Here is a 22,186-nt window from a genome sequence, read left to right on the forward strand (position 1 = left end):
TATGAAAATTTGTATACTATGTATACATATGTATACAATATACATTTGTATACATTTAGGTTGCTTATAATTTATCACCATTACAAAAAAATGTTACCATGAATATCCTTGTACTTAGGAATTTGAACATATCTCTGATTATTTCTTTATGATCTATTCTGAGAAACAGAATTACTGGGTGAAGAGATCAGAACATGCTCCAAACTGTCCTCCAGAAAGTTTGTTCCAATTTATAAGGTAACTGAAAGTATATGAATGAACTTATTTTCCTATAACTGTGCCAACACTAGTCTTGTTGCTTTTCCTCTCTAATCTGACAATTTAAAACATGGACATGCCATCATTGTCCCCACCCTGCTTTGTTCATATCCCTTGAATCTTTGACTACTTCATTGCTCCAAATCAAAAGATGGGGTGGTGGTTTTGCTCACTGTCTCTAGTTCTTGACTGGCTGCTGCGGGTTTGGTGGAGGAAAAGTGGAGAAATGACTTGACCCATGCTATAGCTTCAAAAATAGCTGGGCTATGTCAGTGGAATGCTGAGTTGTAAATTATTTTCCTAGATTATTTGCAAGACTGAGCTAACACACAAAACATCCAGACTGCAAAAATCTCACTAGAGGAAGTACCTGTTTCTGGCTTCTGGCCAAAGGTTATACTTCCCAGAAAAAAAACCAAACCAAACCAAAACAAAACTCACTTATTGACTGCCAAGAGTGGCATGTATTTTCAAACATCTGATATTACAGAATTAGTATATCCACACATGTATTTTTACCTTTTCTTCTAAAACCTGTTTTACCTCAAGTTTTGGGTTTGCTGCATAATTTGGATCAATCTTCTATACTTCCCCTCATAGATACAAGAGTTAAATAGTATTGCTCATCAGGTAGCTTATGCACCTTGTGCAATTGCATGCAAAATACAGTATATACATGTACAATTGTGAAGATTTTTCTTGAAGTCCAAAGCTTGCATTGTGTTCTCAAAGGAGCCCAAGAAAAGATTAGGAATCTTTGGCTGAGTGTGGTGGCTCACATCCACAATCCCAGCACTTTGGGAGGTTGAGGTGGGCTTGATTTCTTGAGCCTAGAAGTTCGAGACCAGCCAGGGCAACATAGGAAGACCCCATGTTTAAAAAAAATTTTTTTTGAAGAATCTTTGATATGGAGAAGATTCTAAGGGGTTATAACTGCAATCCTTATAGCGGCCAGGCAGGTAACGTAAGAGTGAAGTGGACAAGGTATTGGGCAATAGAGAGTTGTGAAGACTATAGCATTCTCAAATGCATTTGCTCCAACTAAATGAAGTAGTTGTCTCTTGGTTTCAGACCACTGTTGGTAGGTGGGAATATTGGGCCAGTGTTCCCAGATCTTCTTCTTCTTCTTCTTCTTTTTTTTTTTTTTTTTCAGAGAAAGCCAGAAATTTGGATATTTACACGAAATCTTTCCAATTTTAAATTCTTATGACAATTTAAACAAATAAATATTATATGGGACAAATAATTGGTCTGCTGCTGTGTCAGTCAGGCTGCTAGGGTTAAAAGGAACCAGGCATTTCCAAACATAATTAAATACATTCATAAAAATAATTAAATGTTCTCTTTAGGTTTCTCATAAGCCAAGAACATCAAGACCATTTAAGGACAGAGTTCCCAAGGGACTCTAGTCTGGTTGGAGTTTGGCAATTGGGAAATCCAAAGACCAAATGTGACAGCTCTTCAAGCAATGCAGTCCCTGAATGCAGCAGATCCTGACCCCCACCCTTTCTTCCCCTGACCAATGTCCAGTACTCTACCAGGGCCAGTCCCAGGTCTTTACAGTGGCAGTGAAGAAAAATATTCTAGAAGGGGACATGTCACCACTTCTAATTGCGTGTTTACATAAAACTTTGATTTTCAAGCTAACAGCACCAGCTACTATCATGCCACGTTTTACCAATTGCCAGAGTTAAGTACAAGAAACTGTGCAATGCAGAGAAACTTATCACACCCAGACAAATGACATTTTTGTAAACCAAATTTATCTCTATCTACCTAACGAAGCTTCCTCTTCAAAGGAACCCTGCAATATAATGATCAATAAGGGAAAAGTCATTTCCAAATGCAACTGTGTCACAAATTTTAAAAATACTGGGCTTTTCAAATGTGGTGCACATCCATATTTAAACCCTTCTCACAGAATTTGACTGCTGGTCCCCATAGCAAATACGTAGGGCAGATACATAGCAAGTTCTGGGTTTGAGTAGAAAGTGGGTAAGGAGTAGAGAGACCCTGAAGGCAGCTGTTGAGAGGCTGAGGGCAGTACAGCTGCAGTTGGGAAATAAATGAGTGAATGACTGAAAACATGATCAAAATTGACAAACATATTTTTCCTGAGGACACTAGCTAACATGTCAGTGACCAAATAAGCTTTTTTTTCCCATGCCCCAGATAATGTTTTGTTTATGTTTGAAAATGACATTTTCCTCCCAAGACATCATATGCTGGTCAAATGAAGATTTGAGCAGTGGTGAACAGCGCCGCTATAGGCACAGTGTATGACAAAGCAATGCCATGTTGAGAGCAGTGAAATATTTCCACAGAAGCAAATATAGACATTCCAAGTGGAGAGAGGTGGAGAGGGAGAAGGAGAGGGAGAGAGGGAGAGGGAGAGGGAGAGAGGGAGAGAGGGAGAGCGGGAGAGGGAGAGAGAGAGAGAGAGAGAGAGAGAGGCATCTAATGTATTTCAATTTTTCCCATAATTAGAAAAGAACAACTTAGGTGAAAGCCTTTTAAATAATCATAGAGAATGACATGGTTAGGCTTTGTGTTCCCACCCAAATCTCATCTTGAATTATAATCTCCATAATCCCCACGTGTCAAGGGAGAGACTAGGTGGAGGTAATTGAATCATAGTGGCAGTTTCTCCCATGCTGTTCTCGTGATAGTGAGTGAGTTCTCACAAGATCTTATGGTTTTATAAGGGGCTCTTCCTGCTTCGCCCGGCCTTTCTCCTTCCTGCCGCCTTGTGAAGAAGGCTGCCTTGCTTCCCCTTTGCCTTCTGCCATGATTGTAAGTTTCCTGAGGCCTTCTGAGCCATGCTGAACTGTGAGTCAATTAAACCTCTTTCCTTTATAAATTACCCAGTCTTAGGAAGTTCTTTACAGCAGTATGAAAATGGACGAATACAGAGAACATCAGTTTTCTGAAGGTACCTGTAATCATGCTGGATATAATTAATGGCAAAATGATGAGTTTCAGCATCCGCATTAGAATTTCTCCAGGAAAAGCAAAGTAGAATTTCTCCAGAGTTGAGAGATTGCTGTGTTCTCGAACCAAGACTCCTGTGGTAATGCCTAAGGAAAACAAGAGTTGGAAAGAAGGAAGAGGAACATTATTGAGTTCTCCTGTATCCATGTCTATGGAAAAATACCCGCAAATGCACATTTTAATGGGAAGAAAAATAGTTTAGATCATTTCCCACGAGTCTGTAAAATCTAGACTGAAGTTAATATTTTAAAAGATAGCGAACAGAAAGTACACATTATTCAGTAAGTCTATAAAAAGTATTCTACACATGAAAGCTTTGTTGTCTTCTTCCCCATCAATTATACTTATTATAATGACAAAATATTAACACTGTGAGAAAAAAAAATCTTAGTCAATCCAATATAGCTCTTTTGCTTTCACATACCACCTTTGTCTACCTGCAGAGATATTTGACATATTTTATTATTTTTATTAAAACAGGGTCTCTCTGTCACCCAGGCTAGAGTGCAGTGGTGCCATCTCAGTTCACTGCAGCCTCGACCTTCCAGGTTCAGTCAATCCTGCCACCTCAACCCCCGAGTAGCTAGGACTATATGCACACCACCACATCCAGCTAATTTTTTTTTTTGGAGAAATAGGGTTTCATCAGGTTTCCCAGGCTGGTCTCGAACTCCTGGCCTCAAGCGATCTGCCCACCTTGACTTCCCAAAGTACTGGGATTACAGGTGTGAACCACCATGCTTGGCTATTTTACATATTTTATATTTACATATCAGTTTGTATTTTTCTCATATTTTTATTATAAGAACATTTTGTAGCATATTTGTATAATCTTTCCTGTTTATGTGACTTTTATAATTTTAATAGGAATATAATATCCTATTGATTTATTTACCATATTATCAAATGACTGTTATCTAATGTTTTGCACTCTTTTCAGTATTTCTAGATAATGATATGTTCAGGTTTATCTGATTAAAAGGCTTTTTACAAAGTTTCTGATCTTGAGTACCTTGTACATGAAGTCTTATAATTATGTGAGTATAGGGACATGTTCACTATTAAGAAATGTTACCATTCTCTGAAAGCTTTGCCTTAACAAGATGCCCATATTGAAATCCTTCAGTTGTATGGATAACACAATTTAATGATGACTTTGATAACTAAAATCACAAATTTTATTTCTTCTTTATTCTCTTCCAAGTATTTCTAATAACATCTAACTGCTTTACGCTTTCCTTCTCCCAATACACACACCCTTATTTTAAGGCAGGAAAGGAAATGGCATGACTTTTACATCTTTTTTCCTTCATCAGCCTCTGTTGGATGTCATGATACTTGGAAGTAAAATGACTAAATGGCAGAAAGATTCAAGGAGGATATCACTGGATATGTGAATCTACAAACTCAAGCTATTAGTTTGTGAATACCGAGACTTATTTGGGCACAATTAAAAACTCTAGGGCAATGAAAGAATATGTGAATTATAATCAGTACTAGAATTTTCATTTAAATTCAGGCATCCTTCCCATGCCCACTAGTAGACCAAATAGATGAACCTCACAAGATGCATTTTGTGTGTTAACCTTATCCTTAGCTTAATTTTATTTCCCTAAATATTCTACCTTTGCCTTGATTTCTATTTTGTGCATACACTACTGGATGCATTTCTGGTGATTCAGTAGTGTTTACACACTACTGCATTGTGAATACACAATTTTAAATCATTATTGGAACAAACATATACACATACACATATAAACATTTCCCAAATTGTAGCTAAGACAAAGATGAAACAAAACCCTATTATCAATGCTATTTGGGTTCTATTTTACAACCGTAGTGTTAGAGACTCTTGAATGGATAAGAATACCAAGAATTCAAAATATTTTAAGTAAATTTAAAAAGCATGATGTGCTCACTTCCTGCTTTATAAACTGCCTGTGTTCAGCTGTTCTATATAAACATACCCATATTATGCCCTAATACTCTGTAATTCCCAGGACTTTAAAAAACAAACAAACATTCTCATACTATTCAGGTTGCTTCAAGTAAATTTTTGGCTTGTATGTCAAAGAAAGCTCAGTATGTAAAAAATAAAGATGTGTCTGTGCTCAAAAACTAGCCACACAAGGACTCTGTTGAATAGCAAAAGAAGCCCATGTGCCCCAATCTCAGGGCTTATATTACTAATGATTAACGGTGCCTCTAATTATCTCTATGCTAAACTAATGTAGGGTCATTAGAAAGATATGCACTTGCTATTTTTCAGCCTTTAGCCAGATACAGGATTTTCTTAAAGGGAGAAATAAAAGAGCTGCCAGGTATAGTAGCTTGAAAGCAATAAAAGGCGACATGCATGCCAAGCAGGTTACTGTATTTGGCAATTACAACTTTCTAGCTTTTTTCAAGCTTGTTCTTGAAATTGAGTGCCACAAATTGTACTCCAATATTTCTATTTTCCTTCCTTCCTGCCTCCCTCCCTCTCTCCGTGTCCCTCTCCCTCCCTCCCTCCCTTCCTTCTTTCCTTCCTTCCTTCCTTCCTTCCTTCTTTCCTTCCTTCTTTCTCTCTCTCTCTCTCTCTCTCTCACCCCTTTCTCTCTTTCTTTCTTTCTAAAAAGAAGAATAGAAATACCAATCTAGTGCTGGAAATGAAGTTGGGATATTCACAGATGTCACCCTGAGACCCTCAAATACAAGAAATGGCTAGTGAGAGGCCGGGTGCGGTGGCTCACATCTGGAATCCCAGCGCTTTGGGAGGCCGAGGCGGGCAGATCACGAGATCGAGACCATCCTGGTTAACATGGTGAAACCCCGCCTCAACTAAAAATACAAAAAGTTAGCCGGACACTGTGGCAGGCGCCTGTAGTCCTGGCTACTCAGGAGGCTGAGGCAGGAGAGTGGCATGAACCCAGGAGGCAGAGCTTGCAGTGAGCTGAGATCGCGCCACTGCACTCCAGAATGGGCGACAGAGAGAGACTCCGTCTCCAAAAAAAAAAAAAAGAAAAGAAAAGAAAAGAAAGAAATGGCTAGTGAATGACCTCACCTAGGAGGTATGCCTTGTAAATTGGTGTGCTTTATCTTGGTCTCAAGCAGTTTAGAAACAGCAGATTCAGGATGAGGAAAATCACCAGAAGATTTTCCAGGTCCCAAGAAGAAGTCAGAGTCTCACAGAGATAACCTTTCTTTACCCATTAACAGAGTCAGAACCTTGGGCTGGATTAAGGATTATGGAGAGGTCCCCAAAACCAAAGGCTGCTAAGAAGAACTGCCCTTCTGGGAGTATGCAGGCCAGGCCCACCTGGTAAGGCCACTCCCAGAACTAAGAAAGGTGGAGATTATGAAAATAAATAATTCAAAATCTCAGCTGTTGAAACTTTATTTTGAGCCTTAAGGGAATGTGATTATGGAACCTGAGTCACATAAATAGGCAGCTGTAACCTTTGTTTCTCTGATTATAGATTAGTCTTTTCGTTAACTACATTGTTTGGTAAAATGTTGTAAATGACTAAAGGGCGCCAGGGAAGACCCTTTCTCTCTAAGTGTGGATCTTCATTATAGATTAGCCTCCCTCTTTCCTCTTTCACACGAAGTCTTCATAGTTAGCACACTATATAGGATGGAATGTTAAATACTTGCTTTTAAATTGGAAAGGAAATGAAAACAAGCTGTATGGAAAAGAAAACAAATTGAATTTTTGTCACTCATAAACAAGTCTTGTGTAGAAAATACTATAATCCTACTAAACTTCTTTGTTTGCTGTATAGAAACAAGTACTTAACTTTAAAAAATTAATATTTAACTGCGAAGCACTGACCCCATTTCTCTGGAGTCCATGTTTCTTGGATGGCCATTACCAGCTTTTTGCTTGAATAAACTCTTTAAAACTGGATTCTGATCCTTTTGATTATTTCAGGTTGACAAGATCAACAATTTCCCTGAACGGTGTAGCACGAAGGACTTCAGCAGGGCCAACAAGGAATTCCAGAAAGTAAACTAAGTACCTGGACCCCCAAAGCCTCAGCAATGGACACAGGACACCATTCTTGGGCTTCCTTCCCACCACAGGCAAGGTGATTTCAAGCAGATGCTTGGGAAGCTTGGGAAAGACACTGGTATTAGGCAAGCAGGCTCAAGCCTGGTTCCACCAATTGTGAGGTGTGGAACCTGGGCCATAACTTTAACTTCTCCTATTTTCAAGGGTTAGATTAGCTGCCTTCAGAAGTCCCTTCTAATGCCTCTAATCACCTCTGAGCCTTGATGTCCTCAACTTTAAAATGAGATCACATTATCTCATTGCCAAGAAAGCTGCCTGTGCTTTTGAAGCAGGAAATTTCCCAGATACCTTTGCAGGTGGGAATTGGAGTGCATGGATGCTGGATCTAGCTGACCACTTTGGCACTGGCGGGGGCAAACTCCACTCACTTGGACCCACTGCACTTCATCCCTTGCAGAAGGGAGTCCACAGGTGAGCAGGTGCGGGAGCTGGGGGTGAGGGCTTCTGGGCATCAGCCTGAGCGAACTGTGTGTGGAGTCCTGAGGCAGTGTCTAGTGAGTGCCCACTATCCCTGAAGCCCCGGAGAGCGTGTGTTTTAGTCAGCGCTCTTTTAGCTTTTGCCATCCACAGACAGCTTAAGTGTTAACAGTTCAGTGAGCCCTCTGCCTTTTCGCGTGAGACGGTTGCTCTCTACTGAGAGCAGACGGTCAGTGTGATAGCCTTTAGCATCCTCACCCATGGCACCCAAGCTCTTGTTTGGTGTCCCGGAATAATCAGGTCACATGAACGAATTAAAGGGTGGTGAATATGGAGGATTGTATTGCTGGTGAACGTGGCTTTCGATGGAGGGGAGCTGAAAAAGGGATGGAGCAGGATAATCTTCTCCCAGAGTCTGGCCATCCCTGGCCAGACTCCTCCCCAAGGTAACACTGTCAAGCCATCCCTCTGAAGTCAAGTCGCTTGTCTCCAACGTCCAGCTGCTTCTCCTCTTCTCCTCTCTCTGCTGTTGGAGCCTGGGGTTTTTATGGGCACAGGATGGGTGGCAGGGGGGCTGTGGGTGGTTTTGGAAAAGGCAACAGTTGAGTGGGAAAACAAGAATGCATGTTCTCACTTTGGGCCATGGATCCAGGCTTCAGAGTGAGGCCTTTGCTGGGGACTGCCCTCTTCTGCCCAGAATTTCCCTGCCTCCTGTCCCTATCGCTTTCTCCAGCTTTTATGCTAAATATAAGTAAGCTGGTAAGGCCAGGTACAGTGGCTCATGCCTGTAATCCCAGCACTTTGGGAGGCCAAGGCAGGTGGATCATGAGGTCAGGAGTTCAAGACCATCCTGGCCAAGATGGTGAAACCCTATCTCTACCAAAAATATAAAGATTAGCCAGGCTTGGTGGTGTATGCCTGTAGTCCCCTGTAGTCCCAGCTACTCAGGGGGCTGAGGCAGGAGATTCACTTGAACCCAGGAGGTAGAGGTTGCAGTGAGCCAAGATCACGCCACTGCACTCCAGCCTAAATGACAGAGCAAGACTCCATCTCCAAAAAAAAAAAAAAAGTAAGTTGGTAAAACATGAAGAAAGACACATGGAAGGAAAGCACCCATGATTTCAGCTAGGGATTATTTAAGTTCAAAGATGAAGGTTTAAAAGAGAAGATGGACAGAATGTCATTTCTTCCATGATGTCTCAAAAAAACAACTGCCAGTTCACAGTCTTGTCTCAGAGGTTCTGAGGTGATTTGTTTTTTGTTTCTAAGTTTATAAAAAAAATTATTGTTCAGGAAACAATACTGGGAATCAGAAAAGAACAACAACAAAAAAATCACATATCATTGCGTCAGTCTATCTCTCCCTCTCTCATTTTTTCCAGGTCCTAACCAGTCTTTGTTCCTACGCACACATATTCTTTACAGTTTTAAAATTAACCTAGGGATAGTAGTTGAATTGCATTTGACTAAGATTTATGAAAACAGCATTGTCATTCTTTTGGGATATTTGCAGAAAAGAGATTAAAATCATCTGTGGTTTTTAAAAATGAAAGCCATAGAGTAGTTCTCGGTACATAAATTAATTTTGGCTTGATTAAATAAGAATTACTGGCAAAGGAAAAAATCTTTTTAATTATTGCTGAAACAGATATCTAGCCATGCCATCATGCTAGGCACTACATTAAGCAAATTAATTACGTGCCTTTTTGCCTTTTGGGAGCTAATCTAAGATGAATGTTGATGATGAGTAAATAAGTGTAGAAGAACACTTATTGACAAATGACTACATGCATTCAGTGGATAAACAGAAGGATAGTTTCTCCATCCTGCCCTTATGCTGTAGTATCTGTAGCCCTTTCTCATCTCTTTCTGCCTCCCTGAAGAGCTGAGTAGCTCCACCAATACAGGCTCTTCACGGGAATTCTGGCTCAAAGCACAGATGCTGGAGTCTGCAAAGCTTTTATTTTTTTGTTTTAAAATCCTTTAAATAAAGTATTTACTATACTGGCAATATATTATAGCAGCTCTGCCTGAAATAAAATAAATGCAAAATTCATCCACAAACTCACCAACTCAAATATATCCAAGGTTGAATTGTTTCTATTTTTCCTTATACTGTTGCAGTTGTGACAGGAAAATAAATCTTGGGGCCCCCAAATCCCTAAGCTAAAGGGAAAGTCAAGCTGGCAACCCCTTAGGGCAAATCTGCCTCCCATTCTATTCAAAGTTACCCCTCTGCTCACAGAGATAAGTTTATATCTGATTGCCTCCTTTGGAAAGGCTAATCAGAAACTCAAAAGAGTGCAACCATTTGTCTCTTACCTAACTGTGACCTGCAGACCCCCTGCCTGCTTCAAGTTGTCCCGCCTTTTCTGGACTGAACCAATGTAAATCTTACATATACTGATTGATGTCTCATGTCTCCCTAAAATGTATAAAACCAAGCGGTGCCCTGACCACCTTGGGCACATGTCCTCAGGACCTCCTGAGGCTGTTATAGGCGCGTCCTTAACTTTGGCAAAATAAACTTTCTTAATTAACTGACACCTGTCTCAGATATACCAAACACATACTATATATCAGGCCTTGCACTAAACATTTCAAATGAATTCTGTCTTGTATATTATCTCATAATTTTACAAATTATTTATAATCTCTATTCTGCTGAAATGTCTCATAATTTTTAATGGCTATATATGGAGTTTTTTGTAAATGTTGTATTGAGATCAAATTCCTATAACATAAAATTTACCATTTTAAAGTATATAATTCCATGGTTTTTAACATACAATGTTGTATGACTGTCACCAATGTCTAGTTCCAGTATTTCCATTACCGCCCAAACACTCCACACCTGTTAGTCACTGCCCACTTCCCCCTACTCCCAAGGGCTCCTGGTAACCACTGATCTACTTTTCTGTCTCTATGGATTTGCCTAATCTGGCATTTCATATAAATGTAATCATACAAGATGCAGCCTTTGTATCTGGCTGATTTCACTTAGCATGTTTTCAAGGTACATCCATGTTGTAGCATGTGATTTTTTGAAAAAGCACTTTTCATTTAATGTTATGTCATAAGCATTTCCCCCACATTAAACATCTTCATCTTTTAAAAACACTGAGTAATACAACTTCGGCTGTTTGGAAGGACTTGCCTCTTGACCATCAGCCAACTACTAAACACTCCAATCCTTGACAATTTTGCTGAATGTTGCTGACTTTGCCTAGTGACCAAAGAGGCAAACATGAAATATCAAGCACAGGTTCATATTAGCATACATTTTTAGGTTTAAATTTTAAGGTAAGAAAGTACAATAAACACATTCTTTGCAGTAGGTTAATTCAAAACGAGGCAATAACACTTTTGTGTTTATTAATATCCAAATATATCCCAAGCACTATATTGAGTGCTAGAGGATTTGAAGGGGAAGAGTTAAAAAATAATATAATTGTGTTATTAAAGCAATAAAAATGTTTTCCTTCATGGGTGACTCCACCATCAACAGGAAATGTGGTTTGCACTGTTTTGTCAATAGCAACGATTGTTTACATTGAGTCATCTATCCCTTTTGGTCTACCACCTACAATTAAGAATTCGGTCTGACTCAGGAGAAAAGTTGATTTTGGTAAAGGTCTAATGGATTTGGGCCTGCGGGAAAAAGTGGTTTTCTCTGACACATGACTGTGTTAAACCAGCATCTCTGTGCCCAGGAAGAGGGATTGCTTCTTCTCACAGGACCCTTGGATCTTGAAGCTGCTCCTGAATCAAAGGTTACATTGTATTCTGCATCATTAACATACTGAGTACACTTAGTTGTGCTTTCAGTGCTTTAATTAGTGGTCCATATTGGAGGGCTTTGACAATTCAGTTATCCAGACTTTATCCACAATATTCCATTGCCCACTATCAGAGATCAGAGTTAGTTATATTACAGAAATTGAGAGAAAGGGAAGAATTGGGCCCTCTTTTTGCATGCTCCATCCTTTCATATTTTCTCCCCTCTGCAAACCTCCTTCTTCCTGTCAACCCAAATAAAATAAGAGCAAAATAAGGGAAGGAGTCAAGTCATTCACTTTCCATTATTTATGGTGCATTTTAAGGAAGCTCTTAAATATTCAAGTTACTCTCTCAGCCTATTTGGTCTAAATAAATAAGAAAATACATGCACAATATTTGCTTCATTGTCCAACTCAACTTTATCACCTGGTAGCATTCAAGGCATGTATCTCACAGGTAACTGAGAACTCTAAAAGGGACTAGGCCCATGGATCATGAGCAAAATGATACTATTGTGGTGAAGTAATCAAGTAAATATATATTTTTAAAATGAGACCAGGTGTGGTAACTCACACCTATAATTCCAGTACTTTGGGAAGCCAAGGTGGGAGCCCAGGAGTTTGAGATAAACCTGGACAACATAATGAGACACCATCTCTACAACACATTAAAAAAAAAAAAATGAGAGTTTCATTTTGACTGATGGCAGAGGCTACTAATTATCTAATTCATCCTTCACTCCTCCTTCCACTTATTCATCTGTTCATCTGCATATTAATTTGTTCATTCATACCTAGGTTTATTATCCGAATATATACATATCAAACACTTATTGAGCACCTACACAAATAGGCATCATGGCACACTGTGTGACTACAAAGACATCTGGATGCATGGCCCCTGCCCTCAAGGATGGAGGACAGAACAGTTTCATCAAGAGAGTAGAGACATTTGTCTGGGAAAGGAAGAGTACGAATTCATAAGACTACTGCAAAGGCTTAAAGGTCAGAAATCTGGGGTATCTTGGCACATTTAAACAGCTTCAAGCAATTCAGTATGGCCCGTGATTAGGTAGGTGGACCTAACTGCACAAGTAAGAAGAGGCAGATGGTGAAGGATCCCATACACCAAGCTAAGGATTTGAAACTGATCCTGAAGGCAGTGGGAAGCCTCCGAAGGATTTACTCCTTCATTGGAAGGAGTTTTGCAAGAGAAAGCAGTGTGCGAATCCTATAAGTGGTTGCTGTGATCCAAGGTGAGGGGTGTTAAAGAGTGGAGAAGGGGAACAAATTTAGGAGGTGGAAGGGTTAGTATTTGGTGATAAATTATATGGCTGAAGGTGGAAGGCAGTAGAGATGAGGAAGAAAGTGAAGTTCTGGGGTTCTTGTTTTCTAGCTTGGGTAACAGAGTGGGTGGTGATACCTACCACAATGGGCAATATGGATAGTTCTAAAGATGATGAGTTCATTTTTGGATGGGACACTGAGGGGAAGATGCTTAATGAACACACGGATATGTGTGTATAGCGCATAAGAAAGAGACGTGGACGAGGTATGTTGATAAGAGTATCAGTGACACAAAGAGATAAGGGTGGATGAGGCCACATATATTATAGCCAACTCAGATTATAGACTGAGAAGCATGTACTGTTAAGGTTAGGACTCAATTTATCAAAGCTCTGGTATTATCTCTGTATACCTTAGATCCTCAACCAATTTTACTTCTTCCCACCTTCTTAAACCAGAATACTCTCAAACTATAAGGAAATCTAACTTGCATTTTTTGTTTTTGAGATGGAGTCTTGCTCTGTCTCCCAGGCTGGAGTGCAGTGGCGTGATCTTGGCTTACTGCAACCTCCGCCTTCTGGGTTCATGCCATTCTCCTGCCTCAGCCTCCCGAGTAGCTGGAACTACAGGCGCCCACCACCATGCCCGGCTAATTTTGTTTTTGTATTTTTAGTAGAGACGGGGTTTCTCATGTTAGCCAGGATGGTCTCGATCTCCTGACCTCCTGATCTGCCCGCCTCGGCCTCCCAAAGTGCTGGGATTACAGGCTTGAGCCACTGCGCCCGCCATCTAACTTGCATTTTTAATAAAATCAAACTCTAGTCCTCCAAGATTTTCCATGCAAGAAGTATCTTCTTGTGAGAAGGGGAGGTGGGCTGCACAGTTTTGGTTCTTATTCCTAGAGATGCCTTTCCCTTGGGGAATTCTCATTAACTAGCACTGTCATCACTGCATCGTGGTGTGCATCAAAGTGTCCATGCTCCTAATATCCCTAGCATAACAGAAATTACACTAGAAGGTTTAAATGAGACTTCACTAAAAAGTAGGGGGTGACGAGAGCGAAATAAACACAGAGGATAACATGCACAGAATAAGCTGAGTAATAAGAGGCAGGTATTCTTTCATTCTTAGTTGGGGACCCCAAGAAGGGAGTCTTCTGATGTGCTCCTGGTCTTACTCCAGGAGGATTTTACTTCTTGCATTTTCTAAAGTTCAAGTTCAGATTCCACTTCTTTTCAGAAGACTCACCACTTTGCCATGACAGATACCCAGAATATCTACTGGTTGAGTGAGATGAGCCCCATAGTATGGCTTCAAAACAATAACAAAATGGTCTCAGAACTCAAACTCCATATAATAGAGATGTTCACATAGACATTAGCATTGGATAGGTGCTGCCATTTTTGTTATATAAGCTTAGAAACAATTTCTGTAGATTTTTTGTGGGAATTTTATCTAAAACGAGAACCTGGTTTGGTTATCTCAATCAAAATTGTGCTCTAAGAGAAAGTATAGCAGAATGGCAAATGTAGTACATCATGACAGTCTAGTGTATTGATCACAGTGCTGAGATAAAATGTGAATAATCAATGCCATAACAAAACCAGCACTTTATAGAGCATGTCAGTTTACAAACTGCTTTCATACAACAGGGTAGATAGAGCTACTGCATTAGTTTTCTATTGCTATGTAACAAATCACCACAAATTTAGTAGCTTAAAACAATACACAGGTAATATTTCAAAATTTCCTTGGATCAGGAGTCTGAGCACAGCTACACTGGGTCCTCTGATCAGGGTCTCACAAGGCTGCAATAAGGTATCAATCAGGCTGTATTCCTTCCTGGAGCTTAGGGTTCTCTTCCAGGCTCATGGGGCTGTTCTCAGGATTCACTTCCTGGTAGTTGCAGGATTTCTTACTGGCTGCCAACAGGGGCTTCTCTCAGCTCCTACAAGTCCTGCTATTCCTTGCCATGTGGCCCTCTGACAACACAGTGGCTTCCCTCTTCAGAGTCAGCAGGATGGGCCCAGTCTCTTTAAGGGCTTTCACTTGATTAAGTCAGGCCTACCCAGGATCATCTGTTTTGATTAACTCAAAATCAACTGATTAGGGACTTTAATTACATTTGCAAAAGTCTCTTTGCCTTTGCCAAAGAACATAATCTAATTACGAATGTGAAATACCATCATATCCACACTTAAAGTAAGGGGATTATGCAGGGTATTTTTGCCAAGAAGCAGGAATCTTGGGTACCATCTCAGAACTGCCTACCACATCTACCGTAGATCCCCTACCACAACCAAACCACATGAGTAAAAACCTCATGTGACACTGGCATTAACTTTATTTCTTAATTGTAATTTTGTTAGAATTCCATTCAGTGTACAGAATCCAAATTATTGATTCTTTGAAAGACTATTCTTCTGAAATGTTTCAATGAAAAGTAAAAAACCATAAACATGTATACATCCACCCCATGCAGACTGAAAAAATCCTCCTCAGATCTTTTTTTACAAATAAAACATTATGGTTGAGGGTCCATTGTATCCTCCCCAATTCCATCCTCTCTTAGATAGATTAATCACTAATTTAAGCCTACTTTTTGTCCATGACTTTGTACATCTACTACTCATGTTTCTATCCATTAAAATGTTTTATGCTGTTTGTGCTTGAAAAATCTAACTCACATGGTATCAGTCTGGATGTATTCTTTTACCTTGCATTTTTGAAATTTTTTGTGTGTTTTTGAGATTTATTAATATTAATACAAGCAGATCCAGTTCATTCAAAGTGCTCTTCAGTATTCCCTATCACATTCCCTATTTTGTTTTCTATATGACTAAATTCTGCTCTTATCTGATAAATTCTTTCCACCTAATTTTTAAAGGTTTACTCTGTTATTTTTCTCACTTTTGGAGTTGATAGCTTAGCGCATTATCATTATCTTTGTGAGTTTTTTTGTTGTTGTTTTGTGTTGTTGTAGAGACAGGGTCTCACCATGTTGCCTAGGCTGGTCTCAAACTCTTGGCCTCAACTGACCCTCCTGCTTCAGCCTCCCAAAGTGCTGGGATTATAGCTTTGTTTTTGTTTTTCAGTATACGCATATAAGGCATTTCCTTCTAAATTCTGTGTTGGTGTCCTGTGAATTATTTTACAGTATTTTTACTTTTATTTAGTTCTAAATATCTTATAAATCTCTATTGTGATTTCTTTCTTTGAATTGTAAATTCTTTAAAAAAATATGCTTTTCAGTTTCCAAATGTATGGGTCCTTGGAGGGTTTTTATATATTCCTGATTTTTTATCTCTCTGTGATGCATTGACTGATTTGTCTCACACCTATCTTGCAGTTTCCAATCCTTACATCAGTTGCATTTACTGGATGTTTAATTCATTCACTGAATTTTTAATTCCGGTCTTTCTAAGTTTCTTTTCTAGAAGTTATAGTATCCTTTCCACACTATCATTTTCTATTAGTTTCTATTCTGCCTGTTTTTCTTTAGTTATTCTAAATATATTTAGTATATATTCTTTCAGACTGTTCTATCATCTCCAGTGTGGGGGATACCTATCCTCCTACTGGGTCTTTTCCTGTGTAGTTTGTAATTTCTGATCATAGGCTTGTCTTTGGAGGAGGGGGTTGACTTTTTTCTGAGTTGTGAAAGTCTACCTACAGGCTACTTGTTTTTCCTGGCGACTTAGGAGTTTCAAGTCCTCCAGGACAGTTTTCATATTAATCTTTCAGCTTGATAAATCAGCATTACACAGTGCTGTAAATTTAGATCATGCACTGAGGGAAGTATAAGTCTGGATTTTAATCCTCTCATGGGTACCCTCTTTACCTCTTACTTTAGCCATGGGCAAATGGCAAACTTTCTTAAGGGTTTCCTGAGTCACTAGGTAGAATTTCTCTGCTCTTGTTTCCAAGGGCAGGGCCAAATTTTGTGGTTCCAGACTTTATGTCAAGGTTTAATTTAAACTCCTTCACTCACATGGGCCAAGATCATATCTCTTTTCCCCATGTGGATGTTAAAACCCCTATCTCCCATTATTAAAGCCTGTAAGTGGGTCTTGCTATGGTTGGTTTGTCCTCACCAAAAGTTATGCTGAAATTTCATCCCCACTGTGGCAGTATTGGAAGGCAGGTCCCAGTGGGAGGCACTTGGGGTCATGGGGCTGGATCCCTCATGAATAGTTTGGTTCTGTTCTTGCAGTGGTGAGTTCTCACTCTGGCAGGACTGGATTAGTTCTCATGGGAATGGATTAGTATACTCAAGAGTGGGTTGTTATGAAGCCAGGATACCCCTCAGGTTTTTCCTCTTTGTATAGATCTGCTTCCCCTTTGACCTTCTCTACCATATTTTAAAAATAATTTTATATTAGTTATTAAAATTAAATTATATACACATGGACCATGATGAGATGACTTTCTCTACCATATTTTGATGCAGCTCAAAAGTCTTTACCAGAAGCCAGGGCCATGCCCGTGAATTTCCCAGCTTGCCGAGCTGTGAGCTAAATAAACATCTTTTCTTTATAAGTTACCCAGTCTCAGGTCTTCTGCTACAGCCACACAAAACAGATTAAGACAGGTCTAGACCTTAGCATCAGATCTTGTTTATACTTCCGGCTTTGAGTTCCCTTTTTATTTCTGGCACAAGGGAATTTCCTTTATTGCTTTTGAGTTTGGGTTTGGCTCTCCTTTAATCTGGAGGGGACTTTTATATATATATGTGTTTGAGATGGTGGGAGAACCCATTCATATTAGCTCAACTACCATATTACTAGATGTGTGACACAACCATCAATTATTTATTCCTTATCCTTTCCAATATGCCCATTTTAAGATGGATAATGGAGTTAGTAAATATTAAAATTGAGAGTTCTACAATGTATAGGAACGATCCTGCTACATCAAGAACTCATTATATTAAAACAATCATTGCTTTTCCAAGTATTCCCATGTATGCACCTAGGATCAATTAGCCAACAATCATTTACAGATCACCTAATTTATACAATGCATTGGCCAAATGGGTAAATATAGATGAGAGTAATGTATAAACAAAGGGCCTTTAATATACACAATGAAATAAGGCATGTTAAATCACATGAGGCATTTTGAAGGAAGAAAGGAATTCAGCAGCAATCCTTCAGGAGGCAGGCTCTTTAAGAAGAGACTGTGTTCAAATCTTGGCCTCACCACTTTATTAGCTGTGTTATCTTGGACAAAATACCCTGTAGCCTGTGCCTCTGTTTCCTCACCTATAACAATGGGAATAACAAAATATCAACCTCATAGAGTCATTAGGAGATTTTAAAATGAGACTATATGTAAAGTACTTAGAATAAAAAGTACCTGGCTCACACTGTAAGTACAGCTAATAAATGTTAGCTATTATTGTAGGCTACATACTCTTTATAGATTTTCTCATGAAATGCTCAAAAGAGTTTTGGCTCTGACAGGTAAGTCATGGTTACAGAGCTAAAGAACAGCAGAGTCAGAAGTTGAGGAGAGAAATTAATGTTAAATATTTTTGGTATGACCAAATTAACAAAATTCTTCCTTCTGTCTATGACATTTATTTTGGTAGAGAAATACTAACTTTTGTTCTATCAATTAAAAACTTCAGAGTTAAAAGTATGATATATAATATAATGTTTGTTAATCTTTATACCACTTCATATCAATAAAATAAAAGTCTTAGGGTCTTAATGGTACTAGAACACATGGCATGTGAAAAAGAAAGAAAGAAAGAAAAGGTATTTGGTATCTTCTGAAATAATTTCCAATGTGACTCAATAACTTAATTAAACTCTACAAGTATCTACTATGTCCAAGGACCTGTGTTAGGTTCAAAGGGTGGGAATCAAGGTATAAAAATGGATGATGTAAGACCCTTCCCTCAAGGAGCTCACATCTAATGAGGGTCAATCATAGATGCAACTCAACACAGGCAGGAGTCACAGCGGGGTACTGAACAATGGAAGGTGGAAGTATTGAGCTGTGGGAAGACGGAGTGAGAGGAGGAAGAAGGGGAGAGGGCTGGGGAAGGCTCAAGAGTAAACACAAATAGGTACCTATCTCAGGATTTTTATGGAGTTGTTTACAAGTACTTCGGGGAAATGCTAGTTGATCAAAAGATTGTGTTTCTTCATCCAGTAATGAAAGGAAGCTGCAGCCAGTACTAGGATGGTGATATGGTTTGGCAGTGTCCCCACCCAAATCTCATCTTGAATTGTAATCCCCATAACCCCCATGTGTCAAGGGAGGTGACTTGGTGGGAGGTAATTGGATCATGGAGATGGGGGTCTCCCCTATGCTGTTCTCATGATAGTGAATGAGTTCTCATGAGATCTGATGGTTTTATAAGTGTTTGACAGTTCCTCCTTCACACACTCACACTCTCTCTCATGCTGCCTTGTGAAGAAGGTGCCTGCTTCCCCTTTTCCATGATTGTAAGTTTCCTGAGGCCTCCCCAGCCATGTAGAACTTTGAGTTAATTAACCCTCTTTCCTTTATAAACTACCCAGTCTCAGGTATTTCTTTATAGCATTGTGAGAACAGGCTAATACGGATGGCATCAAGAGTATACCAGGTGAAATCCATGGAAACCATGAAAAGAAAGAGGAAGACTGACTCGCACGGAGGTTAGGCTGAATACCCATGTGAGATGTGAAGGGATAAAGAGAATATAATGTAAATCTATGCTTCTTAAACTCTGATGTGCCTTGAATCACTTTGGGGTCTTGTTAAAAGGCAGGTTCAGGCCGGGTGCGCGTGGCTCCAAGCCTGTGAATCCCAGGCACTTTGGAGAGGCCGAAGGGTGGATCATGAGGTCAGGAGGATCGGAGACCATCCTGCTAACACGGTGAAACCCCGTTTCCACTTAAAAAATACAAAAAAAAACTAGCGGGCGATGGTGGGCACCTGTAGTCCAGCTACTCGGGAGGCTGAGGAGGAGAATGGTAAACCCAGGGAGGCAGAGCTTCGGAGCTGAGATCCCGGGCCATGCACTCCAGGCCTGGGGGACAGAGCGAGACTCCGTCTCAAAAAAAAAAAAAAAAAAAAAAAAAGGCAGGTTCAGACTAGGCGCGGGTGGTCACGCCGTAATCCCAGCACTTTGGGAGACCGAGGCGGGCAGATCACAAGGTCATGAGATCGAGACCATCCTGGCTAACTCAGTGAAACCCTGTCTCTACTAAAAATACAAAAAATTAGCCAGGCGAGGTGGCGGGCACCTGTATCCCAGCTACTTGGAGCTGAAGGCAGGAGAATGGCATGAACCTGGGAGGCAGAGCTTACAGTGAGCCGGAGATTGTGCCACTGCACTCCAGCTGAGGCAACAGAAAGTAAGTATCCATTTGTTCAGTACCCCGCTGTGGCTCCTGCCTGTGTTGAGTTGCATCTATGATTGACCCTCATTAGATGTGAGCTCCATCTCAAAAAAAAAAAAAAAAAAGAAAGAAAGAAAGAAAGAAAGAAAAGAAAAGAGGCAGGTTCAGATTCATTAGAACTATACTTGGAATAACAAAGAAGGAAATGAACCTAGCAAGGGTATCCATAAGACCTTGCTACCAATGGCAAGCACTCACTTTGAAGAGCATAAAGATGGTGCTGCAAGCCTCAAGCAACTGGACACTAAGGTATGATTCAATCAACATGCAAACAAGTGGGGCCGCTCCCTTTGTAAAGGTCCTGAATAAGTAATTGTCTTTGCTGACTTTCTCTCCCACTTAGCTGCCACCATCAACTGTACTTCCCTCTTCCCTCTTCTGCCTCAGTGTGCGGCTCCAGGCCTTCCATAAGGTATGCAGATATAAAGTCACAGTTGAACCTAAATGAGGGAAAATCACACTAGCCAGCCATTATTAAGCTTCTAATCACACCATCTCAAACAACAAACTCATCATGACAAGAAAAAATGTGCTGCAAATATTCTTCCTGGATGATGATGGGGTTCATCTGCCCCAGAATTTTTCTTTAAGAGCAATTCTGAAGCAAAAACAAGGTCTCCATCCCACCATGGATAAAAATGTGATAAACCCACAAGCTTCCTCAGCCACCAAGGCACTTTCTACTATACCAGATGTGACCACAGCTTTCCTTCAGGTGGCAGAGAAGATTAGTGCAAAGCCTCAACAGTAATACCCTCTCCAAACAAAGTGCTTCCTTCTCACCCCAAAATCCATTTTTGAGCATAAATCCTGATGACCTTCGAAATACTTGTGGGTAAATAGGAGGTAGGACCTGGTAGAGATAACCAAGCTTCACAATATAGCAGAAAAAATTTAAAATTTTCTTGAAAATGTTGCTTTGCAATTTATTCAAAAATGAGAAATGTGCAAATTATGTATCTGGTAAGGGTCTAGAATACATACAGAATTCTTACAACTCAACAATAAAAGACAACCAAATTGTTAAAAATAGACAAAAGATTTGAATAGACATTTCTCCAAGGAAGATATACAAATAGACAACAAGCATATAAAAAGATGTCCAACATTATTAGTCATTATGGAAATATAAATCAAAACCACAATAAGATGTCACTTTATACTCAGTAGAATGGGTATTTTGAAAAAACACAAAAAGAGAAAATGATATATGTTGGTGAGGATGTGGAGAAATTGGAATCCTTTTGCCTTTTTGGTGAGAATGTAAAATGGTGTAGCCTCTGTGGAAGACTGTTGGGCAGTTCCTCAAAAATTAAACATAGAGTTACCATGTGACCCAGCAATTCCATGCCTAGATATATACCCTCTGGAACTGAAAACATGTCCTTATACAAAAACTGTACAAGAAATGTTCACAACAACATTATTCCTAATAGCCAAATGTGAAAACAATCTAAATGCCCAACTTATTGTTGGATAAACAAAATACTGTATCTCTATCCAATGGAATATTATTCAGCCATAAAAAGGAATAAAGCACTGCTGCATGCTATGGTATGGATGAGCCTTGAAAACTTTACATTAAGTGAAGCAAGCCAAAGAAACCAGTCACAAAAGTAGATGTACTATGATTCCATTTATATGAAATGTCCAGAAAAGGCAAATCCAGAAGCAGAAAGCTAATGAACCAAATTGATTTTTAAAATGGGAAAAAAGAAAAGTAGACAATAATAATATTAAAAGGGATTCATTCAATTTTGATTGGTTGATAATTTGATGGCTTTTTCATGAGATGGGAAAGCTGATGACATCACAGTGAAACTTTTCTTTTTCCTTTAATCATCATACTAATAGCACAAAGATTGCCAAAGATGTGACATTTTGCTCAAACTTCCACTTGGCAGGATGTGTGTGAGCCTATCAGATCTGAAAGTCTCACCATCTGGAAATAACAATTTGAAAACCCAAATGAAGCCAGACATGTTTATTAACAGCTCAAA

At 39.5% G+C, this 22,186-nt stretch overlaps 1 protein-coding gene across 1 annotated transcript in view; it reads right to left on the reverse strand.

The window, feature by feature from the left end:
- SLC1A1 (solute carrier family 1 member 1) overlaps positions 1-22,186 on the reverse strand; it is a 100,141-nt gene that overhangs the window by 44,118 nt on the left and 33,837 nt on the right. The window contains exon 2 of the mRNA XM_017851485.1: positions 3,195-3,335. Coding sequence (XP_017706974.1) covers positions 3,195-3,335 — 141 coding nt within the window. The remainder of the gene's footprint in view (positions 1-3,194; positions 3,336-22,186) is intronic.

The sequence above is a fragment of the Rhinopithecus bieti genome, unplaced genomic scaffold (genome assembly GCF_001698545.2).
Source record: "Rhinopithecus bieti isolate Rb0 unplaced genomic scaffold, ASM169854v2 scaffold_32740, whole genome shotgun sequence".
NCBI classification, from domain to species: Eukaryota; Metazoa; Chordata; class Mammalia; order Primates; family Cercopithecidae; genus Rhinopithecus; species Rhinopithecus bieti.